Below are 23,581 nucleotides of genomic sequence, written 5' to 3' on the forward strand. Positions count from 1 at the left end.
CTATGTAGCCAAACAGCAGCTCTGGTGATAATTCTGATGAACATTCTGATGACCTTTTAATGATAAACAGACAATAGTGAACTTGTCAGCCCAAATTCCAAAGACAGCCTACACTGCTTATGGAAAAACAACTGGCAGTAACAGATTAAAAATAATAAGTAGTATATCATCACTTAATACAACCCAAGCAATATTCAAGATAGTACCACATCAGTGCAAACATCCTTCCTACTTAAGATGAGGAACCAAGAAATAGAGGGCGAGAAATTTGAATACGAAAATTAGCATTTAATTGCCTCTGACCTCCAATGCACACAGGGGAAGTAAGCAGAGCTGTGGATGTCAACCAGTGAGGCGTATGCTTCAGCAGAAAACCCTGTGCTCATTCCCAGAGGACACCTGGCTACCTCCACATGCTTCAACCATGAACAGTCCTGCATGAAGACCTCCAAAACCTGGCTGTCCTACATTTTTAGCAAGTCTGTGCTTCCTGAAAAATACATTTTAGTAATAGAGTTTTTAAAAACCATGGCCATCAAACCATGTCTCTAAACCATGTCCAGATCTTCAATCTGCTTAGTGAAATATGTTTTTTTACGGAACATTGTTATGTGCTTTAAGTAGCTAATACTGAGACATTGTATGGCATCTGAAAACAAGTATAGTCTAGGAAACCTTTAATATGGCTCATAATTAAAACTTGTGGTGGCAAAAGTGCTTTTCGTTTACCATCTGTTTAAGAAAATAATACATCTTTAACTTGTCAAAACATTCAGCAGTACGCGACATGTTCAATTGTGCTTAAAATGTGTTGGGCCAAATTTTCTTCTTTTTTTTTTCTTTACTTCGCCCGTCTCCTTCCACCATTGTTGCGAGAATCTGTTCTTCATTTGGGTTTCCAGATACATATAAAATGCTAAATGTTGAACAAGAGTGTGGCACTGGAGTCAAGTAGCCTCTGAGTCCCTGATAGGGCAACAGCTCTCCCTCTGCTGTGTGTGGAGTGAAGGGCTGTCTGAGTCCGTCTGTCCTTCACTCTGGAACATGTGGTTTTGGTTACAGAATGTTTTACTGCTGAACAATGTTTCTGCCTTGGAGCTCGGCACACCACATAAAGAGCACTTTGTCCCCGGTGCCCACACGGGAGGAGTCCGCCCCATCACACACACACCGGGTGATGATGACATCAGCAAGGTCCATAAAAGCACCTTTTTACCCCACTAGACAATCGAGGGGCACTACTGCAACGCAGAACCCTAACTTCAGTACCCCTCTGCCTAACCTCAGTACCCCTCTACCTAACCTCAGTACCCCTCTACCTAACCTCAGTACCCCTCTGCCTAACCTCAGTACCCCTCTACCTAACCTCAGTACCCCTCTACCTAACCTCAGTACCCCTCTGCCTAACCTCAGTACCCCTCTACCTAACCTCAGTAAGCCTACCCCTCTACCTAACCTCAGTACCCCTCTACCTAACCTCAGTACCCCTCTGCCTAACCTCAGTACCCCTCTACCTAACCTCAGTAAGCCTACCCCTCTACCTAACCTCAGTACCCCTCTACCTAACCTCAGTACCCCTCTACCTAACCTCAGTACCCCTCTACCTAACCTCAGTACCCCTCTGCCTAACCTCAGTACCCCTCTACCTAACCTCAGTACCCCTCTACCTAACCTCAGTACCCCTCTACCTAACCTCAGTACCCCTCTGCCTAACCTCAGTACCCCTCTACCTAACCTCAGTACCCCTCTGCCTAACCTCAGTACCCCTCTGCCTAACCTCAGTACCCCTCTGCCTAACCTCAGTACCCCTCTACCTAACCTCAGTACCCCTCTACCTAACCTCAGTACCCCTCTACCTAACCTCAGTACCCCTCTGCCTAACCTCAGTACCCCTCTACCTAACCTCAGTACCCCTCTACCTAACCTCAGTCTATGAACTGATGCATCGTATGCTGATGCCTCCAGGCAGGTGATGCTAATGCAGGCTTGCCTGCTGCACCAGGTCTGGTAGTAAAAGAAGCCAGCATAACTGCCACATCCCTGCCCTATGACAGAAGGATCATTAGATCAAAGAGAGAACAGCAGATTGCGCCACAGAGCCAAGTGCTGCTGACTGAAACTAATAAAGATCAGACATACTGAGTGGCGGATCATATAAAAAATAATGAAACAAGAACTTAAAAAGTGGAATTACATATGGGTTTGTAAAAGCCAAATAAAACTTCAAATAGGAACTGTAAATTACCGAATTATAACAATGGGATCTCAACAGCTAATATATTGCACCAACCCAAACTGTATTTGAGTCAAGAAAATTGAATAGAAATACATTGAATGTGACTGAAGCAACATTACCACTCTGGTTCCATTCATTCAAAAGGGTGTTTTAGAACAGGAGAATCAGATTTTCATTTGCTGCCCCTATTTAAAAGGGGTGATTAGCACACCCAGGGGTGCAAGGTGAGGGGCGAAAGAAGTGAGGAAGAGGTCTGGCATGGCGTCACTGTGGTTGGCACACTGACTCGTGTATCTCAGCACCTCACTGAGGCTCCAGAGGAACACTGGTCACTCACATGTATTGACACAGCTGCTGTACTGGGGCCATTTAACAGCTCCTGCACTACATTACAGGCAGACTCCATTTCCCAGCAACACCCCCTGACCTCCCCAAGAAGATGTGTTGTGCACAGTGTGTTTGAGTTGTAGTTCATGCTCATGTTGCTCACTGCACATGCTTCATTACTTATAGGCTTGTTCACTAATTGCTGTCTCGTTATGTAAATGTGTGTACTGCCACAAAATGAACTACAATGTGTTTAGAACAAACAGTTTGTATCTTTCTTTGCCCAGAAATAATGACAGTAATGTCATTTTTAGAGCATGATTCTCCATGACAATATCCCCATGGCTTAAACTAAACTCCATTTGAACTTGCACAGCCCAACGAGGCTGCAAGTTGCAAGTCTACTTGGTCCATCGCAGCACATACATCTCCTTTATACTCGCTCCCAAAACTGTTCCACCACACCCTGAGGCCAACAGCATGTGTGACACCCAGCACTCTCCTAACCTTGGACATGGTAACAGACGGAGCCAGGTCACATCACAGACAATGACAGCCATCCAGGGATTCTGCTGCAGTGAGACAGAATGCCAAAAACACCTCTGCTGAGCTCAGGAGAAGTTGAAAGGTGACATTTGTTCCACATTACCACATGTAGGGTTCAGTGCGTGGATGGGAGGCTCACACCTGCTGGTGTCCAGGACTAAGTCATTGTTATGACTCAAGCCCTCTGCTTAGAGGGAGGAAGGCAAACAGCCCTATATGCTTCTGTACAACGATTACAGTTTCATGTATGCGGCTTGACATCTGTGCAGTTGCTGTAGCATTAGCAGGTGTGGTTAAACATACAAATGTGGTCGTGATCATATGTGAATAAAATGTACATGATAGCGATTTATCACCCTCATAGCCCTTTGTCAGAATAAGCTTATAAACTCTTCCTGTCCTCATATAATCATTTAATATAACATTAGATCACAGATATTACAGCTCCTGTCCTGGCATATGTGAACAAAATATAAAGGCCATGATTAAAGACATTCTACAAACGCAGATGGTGGTGTTACTATTAGCAGCCTATCCATACGTTACACGTAATTTAATGTTGCCGACTTTACAGATGCTTTTGTAAAAAAAATACAAAAAAATAATGAAGCATTTCCAGATTATCTAAATCCATTTTAAGAGAAAGTTGACATTATAATAAAAGGCGTATCTGCGTCTAAAAAGGCGCTGCTGAGGTGACCACCATGTGTCGCCATGGGGTTTGTTAGGCTACTATCTTTCACAGACTTGTATAAAACTACAGTATTTCTGTGTCAGAAGCAATTAATTTGAATGTAATTTATTGGAAGACATGTCTCTCAGTCCTGCACACCATGGTATACAGGCCAAAACAAATGGAGCTGTGGGTTGCTACAGAAACCCACATTTGCTTCCTAAAAACAGCCCCAACGTAGATGAAGTTATATTTACATGTTTACGGTAATGTAGTATTACTGTAGCCTACCTTATATTTTTCTTAGAAAGCATTTCCTTTTGGGAAGTCACTTGATGGATTCAATTTCACCTGATCTGTAGAATTCAAAATCAATATTTTGTCGCCCTCCTCTGGTCAGCATAATACGAACCATCTTGAAGCGAATAGAATGAGGAAAATTTAGACTTTGTATAGCCTATAGCCTACTTAGGCATGGGATACAATCCAACATTTTGAAATTGTACTAAACCAAGCTGGCAGGCTTGTTATACATATTGAAGAATATATTTTAAATTATTTATGTTGCAGTGCATTAGCCTAAAATAGCTAGTCAAATAGCATATCTTACCAATCAGATCGGCTCTTTAAAAGTTTGTATTCGCCCTATCTTTATTGGTCTTTATTAGATAACACACAGACTCAAGGGACAAAAGTGTGTCATTAGTAAATTGTTATTGTAACCTGAACAAAACAGTCGTGCTGATAGTAACAAAGCCGTGATCCGACATAATACATTCCCCGAGCCAATAAAACACAACATTCAGAACCTGAAAAGGGTGGTGGTGTGTGTGCAGGAGACTGGGGGTGACGAAATTGCTAATTTGACTGTGAGAGCTTGTTTCCCTTCGCTGCTAATGATAATTAACATGCAAATGAGTCTGGGGACCAAAAAAGGGGCTCAGTGGTCCTCTGTTCATTACTGGCTTAATTACTGTTTGAACGGTGTAACATCATGGTTATAAATGGGAGACTTTCAAATACTGGGCAGGAACGTAATTTGGGTTATGACTGAGACTGTAGTCACAGACAGCATAGCCATGTCAGCAAAAGCACATTTTTATTTTAAACTAAATGTAGGCCTTGTCATGGCCATGCCCTTGTTTTATGTGTAGACTAGTTTTCCCTGCCCTTATGGTTCTATGCCCAATTGCTTTCACCTGTGTCTTGTTGAGTGGTTTCAGTTTGCTCGTTAGCATGATTCTTTTCACCTGTGTTTTATTTGGTTTTGTATTGAAGTCTCAGCAAAGATGGGAAATAACGTACACATACTTTGTTATTGTACGTAAGTCGATTTTTCTGGTATCAGTACGTTATTTCACTATTATTTTTTCTGACAACTTTTTACTTTATACTTATTATATTTTAAATCCAGGCTCGTTACTTTAGTTTTAATCTGTATTTGGTGGCATAATCAACATAATTCCTTGTCATTGATTGCCCATTATTAATTTCCTGTTTCGAAAAAAGGTTTCAAAGAAAAAGTTTCTACAGGTTGAAAAAATATTTTCAAAAAAACTTCGGCTTCTCTGTTCTCCCCTCTCCTCCTCTCCCATCTGCTCCTCTATCCTCTCCTTTCACTCTGTGTGTGAACAAAACGTTTCGAAAAGCTGGGAAAAAAGTTTCGAAAACATTATTCACAAAAAGTTTTGACAGATTGAAAAATATATTTTCGACAAAAAGTTTGCAGGTTGAAAAATTATTTTCGAAAAAATTGTTTGTACAAAAGTGTCTCCAGGTTGAACAAATAATTTCCCCAAAAAAGTTTCCACAAGTAGAAAAAAATTCTACAGCTAAAAAAAAACGAAAATAAGTTACTTTTTTTTGTTGCATAATGTATTAATATGATGTGAGGTCAAACAGGTAGTAGTAAGGGCTACCTTTTACTTAAGTATATGTCAGAGCCCACACTTATTTACTCTAACTTGAGTAAAAAGTGTAGTGTAGTCAGTACTTCAACTTTTACCAGTCTTTTTAAACATGAGTATCTGTACTTCTACTTGCTCTTCTACGTGCTCCTAAACTGATTGCTTATCTTATTTAGTACATGAATGATCGTCAGTTCAAGGAATGATCTGTTTTTCTCTTTGTTTCCTCAATAAAATAACGGTGTTGAGGACAAAGACCAACCTTCACAGCAGCAGCAATAACATCACTATAAAGGTTGTTCAATAGGAAATATGCCATTGACTTCACCATAGCGATGCACTGATGAACAAATAAAAACAATCAGGTAACAACACCTTAACTAGATCTTGATAAATATATCCCAAATCTAGAATCTGTAATGAAGGGAGAGATATGACCTAAACAGGACTAAAGGGGTGCTGGTTGGCACTGTCCATCCATGATTTCGGGTTGTCCTTGCACCTTCTTAGGTGACGGGACTGCACCCGACTACATCAAGTCTCTCCTCCAGCCTTACACCCCCACTCGCCACCTACGGTCTTCTTCTGACAACCGTCTGGTGGTCCCACCGGTCAAGAGCGCCCGGTCCCAACACAAGCTCTTCTCCTGTCTGGCCCCCCAATGGTGGAATCAACTCCCCACCTCCATCAGGGACACTGACTGTCTCCCCACCTTCAAGAAAAGGCTCAAGACGCACTTGTTCCGGGAGTACAACGGCATTTAGGAATGCTTGGTTGAACCTGATGTTAGTTTCCTCCAGGATCACAATGACTCTTATTGAGAGACTTGTTGCTCTTGTTGGTTGGTTGTAACGGATTTAAATTCTTGTACTCGCTGTGAAATATATATATATATATATTTTTACTGTTGATTGTTTTTCTACAGGTACACTTGCACTTTTGAGTTTCATGTTGTTTAATTGTAACTTGTTTAACTGCATGCTCTTATGGTTCTTCCCTTTGGCACTTATTTGGTTTTCACAATGTATGCTTCATGTTTTGGCTGCTCGCAATGTTCGGGGCTATCTCGTTGTTATGATCAGTGACCTATGCACTTTTGTAAAGCTCTCTCTTGGAAATCGCTTTGGATAAAAGCGTCTGCTAAATGCATAAATGTAAATGTAATGAATTTGACAGTAAATACAGATTTTTCTGCTGTATGTAGGCCTATTGTCACATCAGTACAATGTTGATTCTTGTTTTATCCTTTTGATAGTATAGTGTTTTATATTACACAAGAATTTACATTACACCGATGTGACAACCATGACATGCCAAGTCTTTTCAGTCTTTATACCTAGACTAGTTTTTGTACACAAACTTACAGAGTAAAGGTGCAGGAGCACATTTGCTATGAAACTATACTGTATGTTACTGCAACTAGAAAATATTGGCACAGCTGTTATCATATACTGCACGTGTATTACATATCAGCTGTCAATGGTTAAACAAGTGAGGAGAGGGTATATAAAGGATCAAGTTAAACAGAGATAAAACATTACAAGAACAAGAACAACAATGGAGACCACTGTGGTTGTGCTGGCGTTGCTGTGCGGCTGTCTGTGTTGGACACAGGCTCAGGGAGACACTGTAGATGGAGTCATTGGGAATGACATCCCTCAAGAGGTTCTGGAGATGAGGACCCAGGGAGCGCGCTCCCAACAGACCTGTCAGCCTGACATCCATACCGTGCTGAGAGAGATGAGCGCTATGCTGGCCGAGCAGAGAGTCGAGATGACACATTTGAAGAAAGAAAATGATGGTAACTAATTAGAAACTAGTTTGTTTCTGTTCCCAGTGTTTCTGCTCCAGTGTTTCTCTTCAGTGATGGTAATGCACCCATGTCTTTGCAGCACAGAAACTTCAGCTGAGGGCGATGGAGGAAAAGACAAAGAACGAGTTTGAAGGTATTTTATGAAGAGATATTTGATAAAAACAGCAAAGTATAATGTATTTGCCCAAATATGCTCCAGTGTTTCTGTTCAGTGATGTTGTTGCACCCGTGTCTTTGCAGCACAGAAACTTCAGCTGAGGGCGATGGAGGAAAAGACAAAGAACGAGTTTGAAGGTATTTTATGAAGAGATATTTGATAAAAACAGCTAACTATACTGTATTCGACCAAATATAAACTACAGTCATCACTTACAGCACAAGCAGCAGACCTGACCTCCACTGTAGGCCAGGTGGAAGCTCTGAAGAGGAACAACCAAGGTAAGATGATTGGATATCTTGGAGTTACACTGATGTATTTTTTACAGTATAATGTAACAGGCATTACATGAAAAGCTTTGCGATGTTTTGTGTCCAACAGTCAGACAGTTAATGAAGATATATTTTATAGAAACAGCTTACTATACTGTATTGCAACATGTCTTTACATGTTTGTCCAAGTAATAACCATTTATCTCCCTTACAGCACAAGCAGAAGTCCTTGACTCCATTAGAACCAGGTCAAACATCACTGAAGGCCAGGTGGAAGCTCTGAAGAGGACCAACCAAGGTAAGGAGATTGGATATCTTGGATGTCTGTTGTTTAAGGTAGCAGTGTATAGGCTATACAAACACTGGTGTATTTGTACAGGTAACATGCTTATGTCACATAGATGACTGTGATGTTGTTGTGTCCCAGTCAGACAGGTGGCGTTCTCAGCCTCCCTTTTGGCCTCTGGCTCTGGAACCCTGGGACCCTTCAACATCCACACCAATCTGATCTTCAGACACGTTGTCACCAACATAGGCAAAGCTTACAACCCAGACACAGGTATGGGGGTACACTGCCCAATAACAAAATATAAACATGGCTGTAGATATGAACCATTGTGCATTCTTTCTTGTTTGACCCCACAGAATAATAAAAATGTTCTTTGACACAGGTTTCTTTATTGCACCAGTAAGAGGGGCCTACCAGTTTCAGTTCTACGTTAGTGCACATGGGCAGTCTTCACATGCCTCGGGTGCAATCTTGGTGAGGAATGGACAACATATATTTGTTTCCTGGGAGCACCAACCTTCTGGTTATGGGACTTCCTCTAATGGAGCCTCACTACTGCTGGAGGAAGGAGATGTTGTCTTCCTTAAACTGTATGTCAACACAAGGATATTTGATAATGAGAACAACATCAGCACCTTTAGTGGTCACCTGCTTTTCACCATGTGAGGTGGAACATTGCTGAGTTAACCTTGTACTATCCCTTATTAGATTGACACAAAAAAACTAGTTATACCATAATGTACTATAACTGCCTAGCTATATAGCTGAAATGATATGTTCGATTATATACTTAACTCATGTTTCCATATGGTTAGTGATTATATGTTGTGATACATAATTGTAAATACATTTTCAAATCCAACCAGTAAAGATCTATAATAAGTCTTGTTTATCATACCCACTGTCCCTTCCACCCAATTAAAAACAGAACTGTGTACTGTATTGTACTGTATGTTCATATAACTATTCCTTCAATGACTCAATGTTATATTTTATCTTTGTTGCTTTAATATAATAGGGTAAAGTGTTGGTTTACTTCATGGCCATCAAGTGTCATTCTTAAGTCCAGTCCTAAACCCTGATGGTCTACAGAATGCATTGATTGGTGTCCATGCACATGAACAGTTTATGTAAAATGTTTCAAATAAAAACAGGATGTATAATAAATCGACATAGTTTGTGTCTGTGTTATTATATCACCTGCCAATGGTTAAATAGGTGAAGAGAGAATATATGAAGGAGATACAGATGCATGTAATGTAACAGAGACACATGGAGACCACTGTGCCTACAGACATGGGCTTAAACAGGCCGTCTCAACCAGTCTTGGTCACAAATCAAGAGCGTAGTAATGGTACTAGGTCAGCTAGCGAGACATGTCACTACTACTGTAAACGCCTCCAATGCAGTGACACTACAGCTACAAAAATCTTTGTAAAAATGGGCTTGAAGATGATGTTTGACTATTTTAATCACCATGGTACCTTCAGTGGTGACCAACTTTTTATAATGTCAGGATGGCACAAAAAAATGAAGTATTAATATAAATCACAACATTGAGTGTAGGACAGTGTGAAACTAAGACTCCTTTACAAGACTATAGGTTTCCTAGTGTCAACTTTATTACTCATCTTTACATTGACGGTTAACATGACAACAAATCACAATAGTCACTGCATGCATATCTACATGTTACAATCTAGCTTAAACCTTCTTGTGTCTACCCAAACATGCTTTCTGACTTCTTTCTGCTATTGGGAAACTATATGGAAAGCAGAAATTAAGTACAAAATGAAACAAACAAAACAGCAGAATAAAACAGCAGCAAAGTATAAAGTGCACATTTGGGCTCCAGAGTGATCTGCTGAAGTAGCCTTCCTCTATCACTTGGCACAAACACAATCCAACATAAGAGACTTTGGCTGTTGCTTATTTACAGTTTGGTTTAAGCAGATGCTTGGTTGTTTCTGTTAAACTATCAAAACAAACAAACAAGATACCCAGAAACTGGACTTAAAAGAAAATGTCATTTACAATAAAGGTGCCAAACATGTACATGATTTCCTTATTAATACAGTTAAAGAATGCAACTGCTTAAGCCAGACAGAGATGAATAAGCATCAGCCACATCGCTTTACACCTGGAGGACAAATAACAATGTTAACAGACAAGGAGATTGAAAAACACGTGTAAGTTAATAAATATGCCATTCAGTAGATAGTGCCAATGCCTGTATGCATCATTCTATGGTATATGCCTACACAGTGAGTATCTGTCCTGTACCTTCATTCCTCTACATGTCACCTGTTTGGGTCAAGGCTTTTAATATGCAAACACGTCGATTTGTTTGCCATAATGACGCTTCAATAAATTCTGCTTGAACAAACTCAGTTGTTACAACACAGGCTACCTTAAACCAACTGTCCACGGACATCTAAAAAGATGTGCAAGTTCTTTTTTTTTTTTATCCCACCAATCATACTAATTAGATTCATCAGACAGCTCTTTCTAAACGGTCATTACCTAGGAATTCCACATAGTGCAGTTCAGGTGAAGAACTCCCAACGAGGTTGCCAATATATGGGTTTTTATAAAAGTATAGTGTTTGACAAGCTTTCTTTATTGTGCATTTCCTCCCTAGCCTCTATTTTGAATACATCTTAACTGGAGACTAGAAACTAACACATACACCTGCCAGACAACCTAGCTGTATCCACCAGGCCATGCCCATATATGGAGACAACACTACAACTTCTCCACCATGATTGTTGAAAGTGCATCAGGCAACAGATTGGACAGTTATAGAGCATATTCTTCTTTTTGACACACCCTGATTTCTATCAAACCAAGGATGAAATAAAGTAGGCATGGCATAAACATGAGCCCAAAAGGCATGTGAGTGCATTCAAACTAAGCCAGCCCCTGAATGGGCCAGCCCAAGACCATGTCAATGTATCCTGTGAGTTTGTTCATGTAGACTGTCATTTCATGACCAGAATACCATATCGTAACCACAAAGTATGCAGTAGTATTGTAATTCATAGGAATAAATAATCTATACTTCTGGAATTCCCTGCTATTTACAAAATGACAGAAGTCATTTTTTCAATCTCGTTCTTTTAGGGTGCATGTTTTAGGGTGGCACTTCCATATTCAAAAGGCATGACTGTACATCAGTTACACAAAAGAATACATCTAGCCTCTTTGCTCTACACAACTTGCATGACCGAACAATATTTGGTGTCAAATAAACTCCCACTTCTATAAAAAGCACTGATAAAAAAATATTCTCCACAAATTAATGAGCAAAACAATAAGCAAGAAAAAGATGGTTCCTATGATGGCCATGAGAGTGAATTACTTGGGGAGGCGTTTGTCTTAGTAGCGATGACCCTCTCTTTCTCTCATGTCAAGACTCTCTCTGGCTTTCTCCTTGCTCATACACAGGACACACTAGGTCTTTGCTCATACACAGGACACACTAGGTCTTTGCTCATACACAGGACACACTAGGTCTTTGCTCATACACAGGACACACTAGGTCTTTGCTCATACACAGGACACACTAGGTCTTTTCCATGGATGTGACCCTGCACGGTCCATCTTTCCACCAAGCGTCCGGGAGCGGGGGTGATGGTATCTACCGGCCTTGATGCAGGTACTGCTGGGTAAACATGTTCAGCTCGCTGTCCAGCCAGCCTGCCTTATTCCTGCACACACACACACAAACACACCCCCACATCCAGCACATCATGCTTGGTGACAGGTAATACTTGCAGACTTAAAAAGCATAAAGCATGTTCTTGGTTGGGGTACATTGTTACATCTACTAGTACAAATGAAGTCTGTTGGGAGTTGAGACTGAATTGTAGTTTTAAGATAATAAGCAAAAGCTGCCATTTGTTTTCTTCCTCAGTGCCTCTATTTTACCTGAGCAGTTTAGCCTTGCTCTGCAATGTGTCCAGTAGCTCAATCTTGGTGTTCATGTCAGTGATCTCATCCTCCAGGTTCTGCCGGGTCACGTCCACCTGCTGGCACAGCTGGGAAAAGGTGCCCGCAAGCTCCCTGACAGACACACAAAGAGCGGGGGTCATGGAAGGAGGGGTGAAGTCAGCTTGAGAACACTTGTCCAGTAACAACAAGCTCCATGCTCAAGAGGCAGCAGAGCAGCTCTAACGCAGAATGTTGTTCAGCGCTGTCAGTCCCTCCTGTGTGTCTCCACTAGAGGGCAGGAGTGAGCCACCTGGATCCAAGGCATGGTGTTCTAGATCAAATGTCTTACATAACACTGTGTGGAAGATTGACTGCCCAGTGGGTCCACTAACCAGCTTTAGCAACCTCCACCCTGATAATGTTGTAAACATACAGAGACTAGATAAGAGGAGAGCAGGAGGGGCTAAGCTAAAGCGACCAAAAAGGCCAATAGACTTTAGTGGCATATGAGAGTGGAAATGTGGGGGGGGAACCTCCATCTAGATATGAACGAACTAGGCAATGAATCTGGGTGAGATATAGAAAGATATATAAATGTGAGTTCCCAGCTGCTGTTAGTGTGTCCACTCACTGCTGGACCTGGTGGCTGCAGTTGGAGCCGGTGTAGCTGACGATGAGCTGCAGCTTCTCGCTGGCGTACTCCACAAACTGCCGCTTGAAGGCGCGCTCCTTAGCCCTGGTGGTCCAGGTGAGCCGCTCGTACACGTACAGCAGGCCGTACAGCCCCACCGAGAGGGCGATCAGACGCCAGCCCACCGCCTTCCAGATCTGACACACACACACAGAATACCTGATGAGCTTCAACACCAGGAATAACTGATTCACGTTTTTCATTCCCGACTTTTCCCAGATGCACAGCGTGTTCTCTGTCTACGTACCACACCACCGACCACGATGATGCCCATGGAGGTGCGCGAAGTGAGGGAGGCCAGGCCGGTCACCATGGAGACCATAAGCTCCTCCTGGGTCATGGAGTTCTGGGGGAAGGGGGGCATACTGGTGCTGATTGGAGTGAGGGCCATGGGGCGCGGAACCTGGGAGGGGGAGAGACACAATCAGCTGGGATTACTCCATATTCACCTAACTAAGAACGAGCAGGCAAGACAAATCAAACAACACAACTCTTCAGAAGACATTCGTTTACGTCCCCACAGACTGAAAGGTGAGCAACCTGGTCGTTGTAGCCCATGAGGGCTCGCCGCGTGTTCTTGGGCCCCAGGAAGCGGTTGACCAGCATGGTCCAGCCCAGGGAGAAGTGGAAGCCGATGTCCTCCTGGAAGTCGGAGCACAGCTTGTCGCAGGCCAGGTCGTAGCTGAGGCTGAAGCACTGGCGGGGCACCAGCTTGTCCACCTGCTCCCTCACCGGGCCCGGCAGCAGGGGCTTCAGACCGTCTGGAGGAGAGGGAGGGAGGGACATGTTAGCTGGCAATGACATGAGACTGGTGAGGACCCACTTCCCTTGAGGGTATCTTGCTGTACGTACCGATCATGTCGGTCTGGGTGGTCTGTAGGGCAGCGGTGATGGCTGTGGAACATCTCTCAGACATGTTCCTGCCCAGACCCTCCTCTATGTGTCTGTGGAGCTCCTGCAACACACACGGCACTGGTGACTTACCTTCATTCAACCTACTTGTACAGTCCACAGTGTTCACATGTGTTACAATATCCCTTAAAGCACAAGACCTTGTTGTGTTTGTTGGGAAAAATGCAATGTAAAACCATAAGCCTGATAAGCACATCAAATCCTTAAAGCTTTCCAAGAAATTAAATACCAAAAGAAAGGTACACTGGCAGTATTCTAAGAATAATGCGTGGAGAAACTCACTTAAATTCCACTAATGACATAATTTGATGTGAAAAGCACAAAGGCTGCAGGCTGCGTGTACTGCCTGACCTGAAACCCGAGCAGAGTAGCCTTCAGGTTCCCCTTAAACACAGCTTCAGGATCGCTCTGAAAGCTCTTCTCTTCATAGAAAAGTAACTGGCTGACGTCATTTTTGCCTGCAACATGTCTTTCGACACACTGTCACAATCCTAACTCATCTAATCATCAGGCTGGTTACGGTATTTGGACATGGACTATGTCAGTGTGTTGGGATAACTACATGTCTACCTACCTCTAGTACTGCCCTCTGCCTAGGGAGAAAAGAATGCAAAACAGCCCAGAGTTCAGATGACACATTCCAGACCTGACCAGACAGGAACAGGTCGTCATGTGACACAAATGAGACTTTGTGAGAGGAATGTTCCGGGGGGGGACAGCACTGGCTGGAGCCAGAGGCCTTAGAGACCCCAGCTCCACTGTTTATCAAGAGGGGCCTATTTACACCTCCACTCAACAAGACAACAACAGGAGATTATTCCAGGCTGTGGGAGCATTCGTTTAGGAGAACAGCAAAGCTGTCAAGCATGGGCTTCTGACCAAGCCTATGTATCTGTGCTGGTGTGTGTGCGCGCGCCTGCCTCTGCAGTTATAATTCAACCCACTTACATTCTTGTAGACCTTGAGGACCACCAGTGAGGGGTGGAAGTCCAGGTGGAAGTCGTCCACCAGCACGTTGAGCCTCCTGATCTCCTCGGCCATGGCGTTGGACACCTGTCTCTCCACCTCCTCTGTGATCTTCTTGATCTTGCTCTTGCAGTCCTGTGTCAGCAGGTCCAGCTGTTTGTCGATGAACTCCATCCGGTCCTGACGGTCCTCTCTGGTCTCCATACAGTGGATCCTGAGCACAGTCACCATCACACAAGATTTAGTTTAAAACAAGGACCCCCCCCCCCCAGCCATATAAATACTGTTGCCCATCATGCATCACATCATCAAACAGTAATGTACTGGAATATTTAGCACACGGAATACGGAAAAACAGGATTCGCATTGAAGCTCAACACACTGTTGGTCAAATGACACATTTATGCTGCGCTCTCATTGGGTGTCCTGAAGGGCCAGATTCTGTGTTGGGCGAGGTCGGGGGAACGCTGGTGCCCAGGGCTTGATGGGATGAGCTCCACAGCCTTGACGTGCTGCCACACTGCTAAGCTTCCTCTCAGATGCATTATGGGAAGCGTGCCTGACTCCGGGCCTCACCTCTGCTCCTGTGCGGCTACGTGGACAGAGTCCATGATCAGCCGCAGGGCTTCAGAGATCTGCTTGGCCCTCACTGTGTGCTGCTCAAACTTGGTCTTCACAGCCGACTGGGAGATGCACTCCTGCAGACACACCAATGAAAGGACCAAAGACAGATTATAGTATCTCTCTTGGACATGCTGATATTGTGTATATAAGTGTGTAATAGTGATGTGGCATGCTGGTATTTCGGTTTCCAATATTTGCAGCTAATCTTACCTCAAAGCGCCTCTCGAAGTTCTGGAACTCAAACATTCTGGCCTGGAAACCTTCGGCTAGAGCCCCACCTGAACGGAAAACCGCAAGTCTCACAAACTGTGTGTTTGGTGTGTACGTGCGTGTTGCATACCTGATTTGTGTGTGTATGTGTGTGTGTACGTGTGTGTTGTGTACCTGACTCTGGCATGCCCTGGGCCTTCTGGACTCGAGCCTGAAGAACCTCCTTGGCAGAGACGAAGAAGATGCGGTCGCTGGCCTGGGCCCTGTCCACCACGCCCAGCTCATCCACCAGGAACCCAGAGCAGCGGTCCATGTGCTGCCTCCGCACCTTGGGAGGGGGGGGCAGACGTGCAGGGAGATGTCAGCCAAACACACACACACAGCTCTGAGAAAAAAAGGTTGAGACCACTGCACCTTTTGTCTTTCATTTAAAAAAAAAAAAGTTGAGAAGTACAATTTTGAGTGAGGAACAGAAGGGTAAAATTTAAGAGGCCACTGCAAATTGTACCCTCATGTTCCTCCTGTATAATTGCCCAATGTATACTGTACAGCCGTGGCGAAAAGTATTGGTAATTGGTATTGGTAATTGGCTAACTTGTACAGTGCAGAGACTGTACAGTCAGCATGACCAAGGAAGGACAGTCAAGTCCAAGTGCAACCCTACCTGAGGCAACCATCACTGTCACTCTAAGTCTAGCAGCCTTCAGTCTCCTAATAGGATCACATGGCTGTCTAATCTGAAGAGAGTGTCATCAGTACTAAGCCACTGTGTGTTCTTGTCCACGTGACGTGCACAATGTTCCGAAACCGTAAATGAACATTTAGCTCTCTCCAACGTAAAGCTAGTGCTATCACACACCCAACCTCTTGAGTTGCATAAGCCCAAAGAGCAACCTCTACCGTAGTATCACTTACGACATATAAGGTAAACAGACCAAGACAACCAGACTCCTCTGAGTGAAGCTAACCCACCTCCTCCATGCAGCACTGGTCCTAGCACATTTGGCGCCCTAGGCAAGATTTATCACGAGCACGTGATGGCGTGGTTGACGCCCTTTGCTGGTAGTGCGGGAGGGTTAATTAATGGATGCACTTCGGAAAATGCCGCCCCCCTCTTCATGCCGCCCTAGGCGGCTGCCTATGTCACCTATAGGAAGGACCGGCCCTGCCTCCATGTACTCGGGCTCAGAGAGTGAAGCTAACCCACCTCCTCCATGTACTCGGGCTCAGAGAGTGAAGCTAACCCACTTCCTCCATGTACTCGGGCTCAGAGTGAAGCTAACCCACCTCCTCCATGTACTCAGGCTCAGAGAGTGAAGCTAACCCACCTCCTCCATGTACTCAGGCTCAGAGAGTGAAGCTAACCCACCTCCTCCATGTACTCGGGCTCAGAGAGTGAAGCTATCCCACCTCCTCCATGTACTCGGGCTCAGAGAGTGAAGCTAACCCACTTCCTCCATGTACTCGGGCTCAGAGAGTGAAGCTAACCCACCTCCTCCATGTACTCAGGCTCAGAGAGTGAAGCTAACCCACCTCCTCCATGTACTCGGGCTCCGAGGCAGACGCATCCCAGCGGTTGTTCAGGATGAAGATGTTGGGACTGGAGAGGCGCTCGTTGACCTTGTGGAAAAACGACTTCTCCTGGAGACATAATAGTTGGGTTAAAAAGTTCACCTTTTCTTTTATTGATATGGAATAACATTGATTTCAAAAGTAACTTCTTTAATGAAACATGCCAGCACTACAGGTTGAAACCGACAAGAGTATAACACAAAAACATTGAAATAAAAGCTTCAAATCCTCTCTCACCGTCTGCATTAAAGTGGATTCGGAGTTGGCCACTAGAACAAAGACGTCGGCATCCAGACAGAACTTGTCGATCCAGCTGTCCAGCTCTGTGGTGACGTCGATGCCAGGGCTGGGGAGGCAGACACAACACAGCCCACTCCAGTCAAGCACAGACCGGAAACATTTTGAGGGAATCAAGGGACAGTTCAACCTAAAATAATCAATCTAATCACATCCCACAAACCTGATAGATGCAGAGCTTAACGTTCTTTGAGGTAATGGTGAACAATAACCTTAAGATCTGTGGTACTAACCTGATTAGAAGTGGGCATGTGTGTGGAGCTTCAGAAGTACGTCTCTCACCTGTCCACCAGCACCAGGTCATCCCTCAGCAGGGCACACTTGGCCTTTGGCCACATGACACACACCAGACTGCCTGCATCCAGGTCCTCATCCTGGTGCAGAGCGTGGGCTAGCTGGTTCACAGTCTGGAAGAGGGGTGGGGGAGTGGTGGCAGACAAAGTGCTGTTGAGGTAGATCCAAGATTGATGCAATTATGTCTGTTGACTTGATTGAATGAAATAATTCCAGCAAATCTCGTCTTGGTGGATCATACATTGCAATCGTGGCTTCGGTTTGCCTACGATTTCGGGCTTTCATCGGCAATCTCCAAGAAAACTGAGTGTGAATTTGGGATTATTAAATAACTTACTCAATATAATTTAGTTTCACTGCAATTGTATTCATTTCAATGGGATTAGCTAAACTGACCCTGAGAGACAAAGAAAATCCCTATAGTCGTGTTTGAAGGAGACATTCCATGAAGCAATATGTGACCACATTTGACTCCAGACATATTGATCTTCATGCCACTGTTACATAAGAACAGATTATAACAACAGTATGGAAATAGATGCAATCCATTTGTCCCATTGCATATTTTAGAGAGTAAAGCTATATCAAACACAATTTGTGCAAAATGGAGAACAGATGAAAGGGGAAATGACCGAAGCCTTGTTTCCATAAGAAGCAGCCTGGGAAAGCCAGCAAACACAAGGAATATGGACCCTGATAAGACATTCGATTGGACTCTAGTCTATGTTTCTGTTGTAACTATGTTTGGCCACGGCATGGATGACATTTAGAGGGTGTGTTGGTCAGACGTGTGTGGTGACAACACATGAACCACGGTCCCTGAGATACGGCTTCTATCTAGGCCACGGCCATGACAGCGCAGAAACACAACACCTCCGACCTGCTCACAGTGGCTGTGAGAGTGTCTGGCACATTTTATAACCTGGGTGACTTGTACAATTATTTACCATCTGCATAATTATAACAATTTACTAAAATGCTTGAACAAATCCATCTACTTCTTCATGTCATTTCGACAAGAAAACCTCTTTCACCAAGACACCAAAATACAGCTGTATTGAGCCAAGTCACAATGTGTTGCATAGGCAACACATTGCCTGAAATCGTAGGCAAACACATTGTTGCATAGGAAGTGTGGCACATTTTCAACTGGCAGAGCCAACTCCTAACTAAACCAAAATGAGCTGTGGTCACTTCCATACTGACGCACTGGGAGCATGAGAGTCAAGGCCGGCAATATAACTCTAGAGAAAACCTGTAAGGAAATAGCATGAAGGAGAACTTAAAAAACCTAACCATAAGCTTAAGAAAATACTGAGGTGAAAAACCAGCACATAGCGGTACTTGAGGAAGTGGGAGACCATACTAAAAGCTATTAGTAGTAATAGAAGGCTATACAAATATTAGTAGAGCTATTCAAAGTACGTGTTCTATACCAACGCTGATGACAACTGGAAATCACAACACAATGCCTGATCAGAGATATAAAAAGGCTTCTTTACATGACCCTGTCCAAATGGCATTATTTAAAATAGCTGACTAACTGCTGTGAGAGTGTTGGTTGTGTGACAGTGGACTATTGGCTTACAAGGCTCCTCACGGTTCACTCAAGTAACAAAGGCTTAGCAAAACCATTTGTGACAGATCTCTGTTTGGTTCCAATCATGAACGTGTCGATAAGATAGTGCCCTGGCTGTGCATTAATCACATTAGTTCCTTCTATAGCTGGATGCTCTTTCTTGCGTAACAGTAATTAGAATGTCTAATATAAGTTTGGATTGGTAAATGAAAGGGCCGTTTGAGTCCCCAAAGGCAACTGGGTATGAACGTGTCTAAGACGAGGGGTAGGTCCATCATAATCATGTGCCATAAATGTTGTGCTGAGTCTGCACTACGTTTACAAAGTAACTTGGAAACGTGTGAGTTTTATATGAGTCGTGAAAACACGTATTGGTGAAATCCTCACTTTGATACTCTTCTTCTCCTCAGAGCCTTCGGTGAGCAGGAAAGACTCGTGTCCATCTGTGCCTTCCACGCGTAGGAAGCAGTTGGTGGTGTGGCCTATCCCCGAGGGCAGCACTTTGTCACACAGCATGGCGTTGATCACAGAGCTTTTCCCGTTACTCGTTCTGGAAAGCGAAAACAGATCTTATTCACAATTTTTTAATGATCCTGTTGACTAACTGTTCTTCGAACTAACAAGACAAAGGAATGAGTAACGATATGCTGGGAACAGCAGAAGAGTACAACTCTGTGTGGTGTGGCAGACGCACCTTCCAAAGAAGACCACCTTCATGTGCCTGCGGGCTAGCACCTCTCCAATCCCTGACACTTTGGAGAGATAACCTCTCACCTCCTGAACCTGCTCCTCGGTGGTGACTGGGTCCAGCTCATCGTTCTTATACGTGTCTAAAACAAAAGAAGTGGATCTTTAATACATGTAAACGTGTGAGTATTAAACTTCGCAGATAGTCACAACCCATGCATACTCAAAGCTACCATGTGCCGGTACATTTCATTAGTTTCAATCAGGCTCATGACTTCAATTTGATCACGCATACAGCATTCACTTGAGGAAGAGGCATGTGCAGGACAAGGACTGTATCCATTGAGACTTATGGTTCTTTTTACACTGAAGTACACATTGAAGTTGTTTGCACAGTTTGGTAGAATGTCATACATTCCAGTTATTTTGTTAAGGAAATATAGGCTAGTACGTAAAACAGATGGTCTACCTCTGGCAGGTTGATTCCAATATCTAATCTTCTTAACAAAACATTATTCGACTTATATTCAAGGTTGTCAAAAAAAACCTGAATGTACGGGAAACAATCTATACATTGTCGATGGCTACACAAATAGCAGTCCAAAGCTTGCTTAGATTTAAGACACCAATATAAGAGAGTCAATATAGAGTAGTAAATTACCTTCTAAAAAGGATGAACTCTCTTTGATGTAGGCAGCCAGCTGCTCAAAGATGCCATTGATCTTCTTCTTGGCTGTCACAAAATGTTTTAACGGGGAAGCGTTCACCTCTGCCATTAGTCTTTTGTCCTTCTTGCCGATAGCGTTGGTATTGGGTCTCGTAAAAACCAGAGACATTGCACTGAAAGACAGGGACATGACAAAGTAAGGTTTAGTTGTGGTTAACAGTCTTGACTCACAGAATGGTTTAATGTCATTTGTCTTTGTAAACATTTGAACACATTATTTAAAAGTAAAGTGGTTTAGATCGGCCCTTGCCAGAATGACAGCAGTGTTCAGCTTACTACATTCTGCTCATTCCAAAATGGTGGTGTGATGCTGCCTTAACAACAGGCTATACTCTAACCTTTAGTCTCACACATGATGTAAAGAGAGGCTTTTTCCAGAACCCTTTCAACTGGACTTTCAATATCCATTCATTGAAAGACAACAAGCATGTTATGAGTCTATGATGGAGTCGAACAAATAATAGGTGAAGAAGATGGAAACCTGAGGCAAGATCAAATTTCAGGAAAACAGAAAGCTAAACCAGCTAAATTTGGTACAGTACACATGGTGAAGACTGTCATTGTACATAGGCCCTACATTTCTTTCACAAGACCATTTAGACTTCCAAATATGCAACCCTGTGATATCAAACTGAATCCCAAATTCAAAGAAAAAGTGATTTTCCAGATCTAAATGAAGAGGAGTGGGGCTAGGTAACTTGCGACCAAAATGGGATTACAGTCTTGGTAGAAACAAATGCATAAGGTATGTCCAACAGCACATGCAGTATGAAGTACGTGCGACACCACCTAATTTCCCAGCCAGTAGGCCGTCTCTTTCTCTCGGAGCTCTTGGCTCTGAGTTTAAAGTGTCGGGTGTCAGCCAAGAAAAAAAACCTTTGCAATTCCAAATTCAAATTGAATATGGACATATGCCTAAAACCTGAGAATTACACTAAGTAACAAACTTGATCAATTTCCGATAGTCTACCTTAATAATTATAAACCACAAATATTATTCATGAAGAAGTCAAAAAGAATTAGAGACACTGAGAGCAGCTGTGAGAGTCACCTTCAGTGCTCAGTGAGGGAAAGCACTGCTGTCCCTTCTGTTCACATGGACAATTCTACTTCCCTGACAGTTACTCAAACATCTTGCAGTGATATTAATTGGTCATTGAAATAGGCAATTATTTGGGATACATTTGTCCTTATAAAATAGACTACATAACTAAATCAAATAATTTTACATAGTTCTCACCCGGTTATTGTCCTCAGCCCGCAACAGAATGAAGAATAAGGAAATATTTGTAGGCTTGAAGCCCAGTGACTTAAATTAGAGGCAATTCCATATATCCCAGTTGAATATCCAGTCCAAATCTAAAACCATTTGGCTGTTGCCATGCGAGACAGTCTTGAAGATTTGCTTAAGTAAATCACCCTATGTAGTAATGCAAACCAAGTACATACTGTTCTGAGCAAGTACTTCTGAAATCGTTTGCGACTAAATCACTGCCATTAACAGTTAACGGTTCAGCTACTTTGCTTAGACAGGCAAGGGAGAACAGTCTTGACTCTGATAGGACACTCCCACTTGGATCAGTAGCTGCGCAAATTAGGCTGTCTCACGTCAAAGGTGATTAGGAAAGACTACAATGGTCTGTGTGCTCAGTCTATTACATATTGGGTGTCATACGGGGATAGCTAGCTTGCTTCTAACTTGTATTTTACGTGCAAACCCGGTCAGGGAGATATGGGCATGACTCACGTTGTAAGGCAAGTATGACTATGCGGTGCTAGCACTTCACCCTGACATTTTACCTGTAGCCCTACAATACAACGCAGACCTATCTAGGGCGAAGTGAACATGAATCATCAAATTAGGCAGCAACATACAGTTAGTTACGTTATAATTAACAGTACTACAGTTGTGCCTCGACAATATATGAGTGGACGTAAATTATGAGAGTCGAGCATTTACTCTGTTATTGAAAATGCATGCAGCTTGTAACGCCGGTTGCACGCAGATATACATGATAATGCTGCCACCCCAAACGCAAAACCAAACTAGTAGCATTGACTTTCTCGGACCTGTCTGTTCAATGTCAGACACAGCTGACAGTGACACTAGTACTGGCTAACTTGGCTAACATATCACGTTAACTATCAGGTGTCACCATAGAGAGAACAGCTACAAGCATTCAATCAAAATGGGTTCCATGTTATATAATATGCAATACACAAAATCCTGTAGGCCTACTACTGGTGGCCATCATCAGTCCATCATCGAGGACAAGATACTCGTCGTACTGTAGTAGCGACTTTTTCCAAGTAGCTAGCTCTAACTATCTAGCAGTAGTACTTCCTGACTGGCATTCTGTTAGCTAGGTACTAGGCTAGGTGTATTTGTAATACTACAGTATGGGTTAGACTTACCGAGGAGGGGCGGACTGATTTTATAACCAGTCGTCTTGCATTTTGATTGTCTTTTTCAGCTTGATGAGCCAGCCAATGCGTTCACTTATGTATCATCAGTGAGCCAATCAAGTTAACCTTGCTAGAGCTAACTAGCTAATCTAGACAAAATGACGAGGGGTGATGTACCAGTACTACTGTGTAAAGGCAATGCTACAGTACTAGCAAATACAGACTAGCTCGTCTAGTAGTAGTTAAACGTGCCAATGAAGCCCCCAGATATAATTAGTAATTCACCTTCATCATATAACTCAAATTTTTAGCCGCGTTTTCGGGTAGCTGAAAATCAACTGACGTTTTTCTTCTTCGTTAACTTTGTTCCTCCTTCCGTTTCTTCTTCATCGTGGTTAAGCATGCCATCAGAACACCATGCACAAACGTACTGCCACCAACTGGACAGACTTGAGATGTACTA

At 43.2% G+C, this 23,581-nt stretch overlaps 2 protein-coding genes across 5 annotated transcripts; one reads left to right on the plus strand and one right to left on the minus strand.

The window, feature by feature from the left end:
• The first annotated feature begins 7,243 nt into the window (after positions 1-7,243).
• Positions 7,244-9,391, plus strand: LOC136945707 (uncharacterized). The gene is made up of 7 exons (XM_067239691.1): positions 7,244-7,490; positions 7,582-7,635; positions 7,743-7,796; positions 7,878-7,940; positions 8,146-8,229; positions 8,359-8,490; positions 8,603-9,391. Exons 1-7 carry the CDS (start codon positions 7,247-7,249, stop codon positions 8,884-8,886), a joined length of 915 nt encoding a protein of 304 aa, XP_067095792.1. The 5' UTR covers positions 7,244-7,246; the 3' UTR covers positions 8,887-9,391.
• A 429-nt stretch (positions 9,392-9,820) lies between these two features.
• mfn2 (mitofusin 2) lies at positions 9,821-23,486 on the minus strand. 4 transcript variants are annotated; one of them, XM_067239693.1, is made up of 18 exons: positions 23,404-23,440; positions 23,128-23,211; positions 20,647-20,825; positions 19,993-20,128; positions 19,686-19,848; positions 17,708-17,832; positions 17,366-17,474; positions 17,090-17,197; positions 15,731-15,884; positions 15,557-15,624; positions 15,299-15,420; positions 14,705-14,936; positions 13,697-13,799; positions 13,385-13,605; positions 13,092-13,247; positions 12,785-12,981; positions 12,151-12,285; positions 9,821-11,930 (listed from the first exon to the last, which is right to left on the minus strand). In XM_067239693.1, the coding sequence occupies exons 3-18, from the start codon at positions 20,819-20,821 to the stop codon at positions 11,861-11,863; spliced, it is 2,274 nt and encodes a 757-aa protein (XP_067095794.1). In that variant the 5' UTR covers positions 20,822-20,825; positions 23,128-23,211; positions 23,404-23,440; the 3' UTR covers positions 9,821-11,860. The 4 variants fall into 4 exon arrangements, with proteins under 4 accessions (XP_067095794.1, XP_067095797.1, XP_067095793.1 ...); XM_067239696.1 differs by lacking the exons at positions 23,128-23,211; positions 23,404-23,440 and adding an exon at positions 23,462-23,486; XM_067239692.1 differs by having other exon boundaries at positions 23,128-23,475.
• Between the last annotated feature and the right edge of the window lie 95 nt (positions 23,487-23,581).

This window comes from Osmerus mordax, chromosome 7 (genome assembly GCF_038355195.1).
Source record: "Osmerus mordax isolate fOsmMor3 chromosome 7, fOsmMor3.pri, whole genome shotgun sequence".
Classification (NCBI taxonomy): domain Eukaryota; kingdom Metazoa; phylum Chordata; class Actinopteri; order Osmeriformes; family Osmeridae; genus Osmerus; species Osmerus mordax.